Here is a 3,677-nt window from a genome sequence, read left to right on the forward strand (position 1 = left end):
GAAACCAATTGAATTGTGTTGTTGATTTTACAAGAACACAATGGCTTGACAAATACAGAAAACTCGCATGCAAAGTTACTTTTAAGTGTGACAACTTCTGGATCAACACGAATTGTAAACTTTGTGATGTTTGATGAAATCGTAAATTGGATTTTGGTGGCGTTTTTGTTTGTGTTACCTACACACAACACTTGCCGAGTCTCTTTGTTAACTTCAATCTGCTCGATGTCCGAATTTAAGTCTATCACAGTTGAAGAAACACTGACACCACCTCGAAGAGGGACAAAATTGATGTTCGATTTGTTCATATTAAAAAGTGTTATCGTCTTTTCAATTTCATGTGTGTGGAGTTTGTTAAGAATGATCTTTGTAACAACAATAATTGATATAATCAGTATGACAAACACAATAAGAACAAACAAAACCACAACAAGAATGACCCACCAAACAGCCCGTGACTCACACAACGTGCCATCTTCGATTGGAGAGTACCAGAATGAACATTTTGAACACTTTGAATGTGTAATTTCTTTGCATTTCGATACCTGTGATAGACCAACACAACTTTTATTTGCAAGCAACACACGTGAATTTACACAAGAAGTGCATTTGTTTCTTGTTGTTGTGCACGTGTTGCAGTTGTCATTACATTTTTGACACTCGTTTGTGTTGGCTATATGATACCCATCTTGACACTTTAAACACCCGCTTTGTGTGACATTCACAGCACATCCAACGATATCACTTTGTGGCAGACAGTCACCGCCATTTGTTTTGTAATTTGTTGAGTTGCAAGTGAGACAACTATATTTGTTATTGCATGTCTTACATTTTTGATCACATTTAAAACAATCAAGTCCAACTCTATAATACCCATCTTTACACACAACACAGCCACTCCCAAAACTTGCATATCGGTCACATTTCATTTTTAACTCATTGTTTGTGTTACATTTGTAATTTGATAGATACATGTTAGGTGGACAGCTGAGACATTTTGTTGATGTTTCAACACAAGTCAAACAACTTGAATCACAACTTACACATTGTTTTGTTAACTCATCAAGATAAAAAGTATTATTACAAATCAAACACCCAAAATTTTTTTGAGTAATACAATTCGATTCTCCGTTTTTGTTGCATTTATTATTATGTAAGATGTATCCGTTTTCACATTCATTGCATTTACCATTTGATAGAAATATACAATTATCAATTGCTGTTGTACATCTACCATTTTGGTCGTTTGGAGTTTCACAAGTATTCTTTTTACACATTCCATTTGTGTCCATTTTACTCGAACTGTCACACTTAGTCACTTTTCCGTTTTCACACAATTCTGATTTTTTGTATAAATCATTACATTTCAAACAATTTGTAGAGTTGGTTCCAAAACCTTTGTAACAAGAAACAACGTTGTTATTAGTTGTCACCTCACCATTTATATCACTTTTTACACACTCACCATTGTTGTATATATACCCATTGTTTTTGTTGCATATTTGGCATTTTCCATCAAATTGAACAAGTAAACACGTCGCATCACTTACACACAATCCATCTCTTAACAAAAAACCAGTTAGACATTTTAAACACCTATTTGAAAAAGTTAATTCACAATTTGCAATTTGTTCACACTTCGAATTGTCAAAAGAAAAATGATTTTTGCATGTAATACAATTGTTTTTATTGAGAGGACAATATTTACAATTCACATCATCACAGATAGTCGGGTCTTCACACTGTTGAGAAGTTTTGTTGTATATTTCTTTTGTGCAATGTATAACAAGTATTTTGAATTTTTGGTTGATGTTTATTGCCGCATTAAAATGTTTGTTTTCAAAAATTAATTTTGTATTTGAAACTACAAGTACAGTCTTTGTCAATGTAAACGAATTCATAACAACTGTTTCTGGTATTGAAATACCAAGAATAACTCTGTCACTTTTGTAAAATGAAATTTGTGTGTTTCCAATTGTAACGCTTTCAGATGAAAACTCGTCGCTACGAATAAAGCGTGTTTTTGAACTTGTTTTAGGTGAGTTAATTTTGACATATAACGATGTCATATTTGGAAGTGGAGTAATATACCAATCTTCCATGTCATCACATGGACAATAAAATTCGCTGTACTTTACATTTTTGTTTATCACGTCCTCAACATGACAAAAGATTTTATTAGAGGTACCATATCTCAGTAATTTACCTCCCAATAACAATTTCGTTCCTGGGAAAATATTTGTTATGGATATTGCCATCCACGAACATATAACATCAAAATCAGAATCTGATTGTATTTTTGAGTTTTTAATATCCAATTCTTTTGAACTAGAATAAAAAACAACAGGAAGATCTCTGATATCTCTGTTATTTACAATAATAATTGAATCGACAAACACAAATTCGGTATTGACACTGATTAAAGACTTACCAGCAATATTGAGTTTAACACCACTTTTAAATCGTAACGTATTTGTTGTAATTTGTGGGGTATCTTTTATTCCATTCATTGTTAAAATGCTTCCTTTTATAACATTAAAATCATTTATGTTGTTAATTTTTGAAAATTTGTTCAATGTTAAAAATGAATTTTCAAATTTAAATATAAACAAATTGTTGTTAATTTCAGAGTGGTCGTTCAATGTTACTTGTGCTTTGTTGAAAACATTTAAATATTCAAGTCCGATTATTTTAGTATACGAGTTCATTAATAAAGTCGCGCCATAAATATATAAATAATTTAATGTGTGTATTATCGAATCATCGTTCATTGTAAAAATGGAATGATCTGTTAAATAAAACAAATATGCAGTATTAATAATTGTTTCATGATGCAAAACAACAGTAACATAGTCATTAATATAGAATTCCTTTAAAATATTTAGAATGGCTCTGTCTTTAAAAGTTATTTGTGAATAATGCCAAAAATTAATTTTATTATTTATTGTTAATTGAGAATTTTCATTCATTTCTAATTTGGCTGTATTGTAAAAATTGGTTTCTTTTTTTAAGTTCATTCTCGAATAACTATATTGTACAATTGAACCGTTACCCACACAATTTACAATTTCATACATTTGAACATTTGCGTTTGATAATATTTTGAGCTGAATAACATCCAAAGATGTATTACTACCAATGGTTATTTTATTAAATGCTGAGCACGTGTTTGACACTGTGATATTTGTTAAAATCGTGTTTTGAAAGCTACAGCTTGGTGAAGATGAAAAACATATTGAAGTAAACAACACAAGCATGTAAAAACGTGTATAATTATTGATCATTGTCTTATTTTAAAGTTTGAACTTTGATTTTATTATATGTTTGACAATATTTTATAAGTTAACTAAATTTATAAAATGAACACGTGGTCGTTTCATTCAGTTTTGAATATAATTTGTATTTTTAAATGCATATAAACAACTGTTATGAATTAATACATTTCATTAATAAAATTATTAATATTATTTTTGTCCGATTATTTTGGTTTGAAAATTTCAAAAATCTCAAAAAATTGTTTTTTTATAAAACTAAAGTAATTTTTTATGATTTATCATTGAACAATATTATTATTTAATTTTTTTCTTTGTTATTTCTTCTGATTGTCATACCAGCAACCATACAATTTTGTTAAATTACACATAAAATAGAATTTACGAAAATTGCTATTTTTATTT

At 29.3% G+C, this 3,677-nt stretch overlaps 1 protein-coding gene across 1 annotated transcript; it reads right to left on the reverse strand.

The window, feature by feature from the left end:
• EIN_241960 (hypothetical protein) lies at nucleotides 1-3,257 on the reverse strand (the record flags this gene model as incomplete). The annotated part of the gene is made up of 1 exon (XM_004183117.1): nucleotides 1-3,257. A coding segment is annotated over one exon (3,257 nt), but the record flags the coding sequence as incomplete, so codon positions are not given.
• Between the last annotated feature and the right edge of the window lie 420 nt (nucleotides 3,258-3,677).

Source organism: Entamoeba invadens (genome assembly GCF_000330505.1).
Source record: "Entamoeba invadens IP1 unplaced genomic scaffold scaff_1105074725341, whole genome shotgun sequence".
Lineage (NCBI taxonomy): Eukaryota > Evosea > Mastigamoebida > Endamoebidae > Entamoeba > Entamoeba invadens.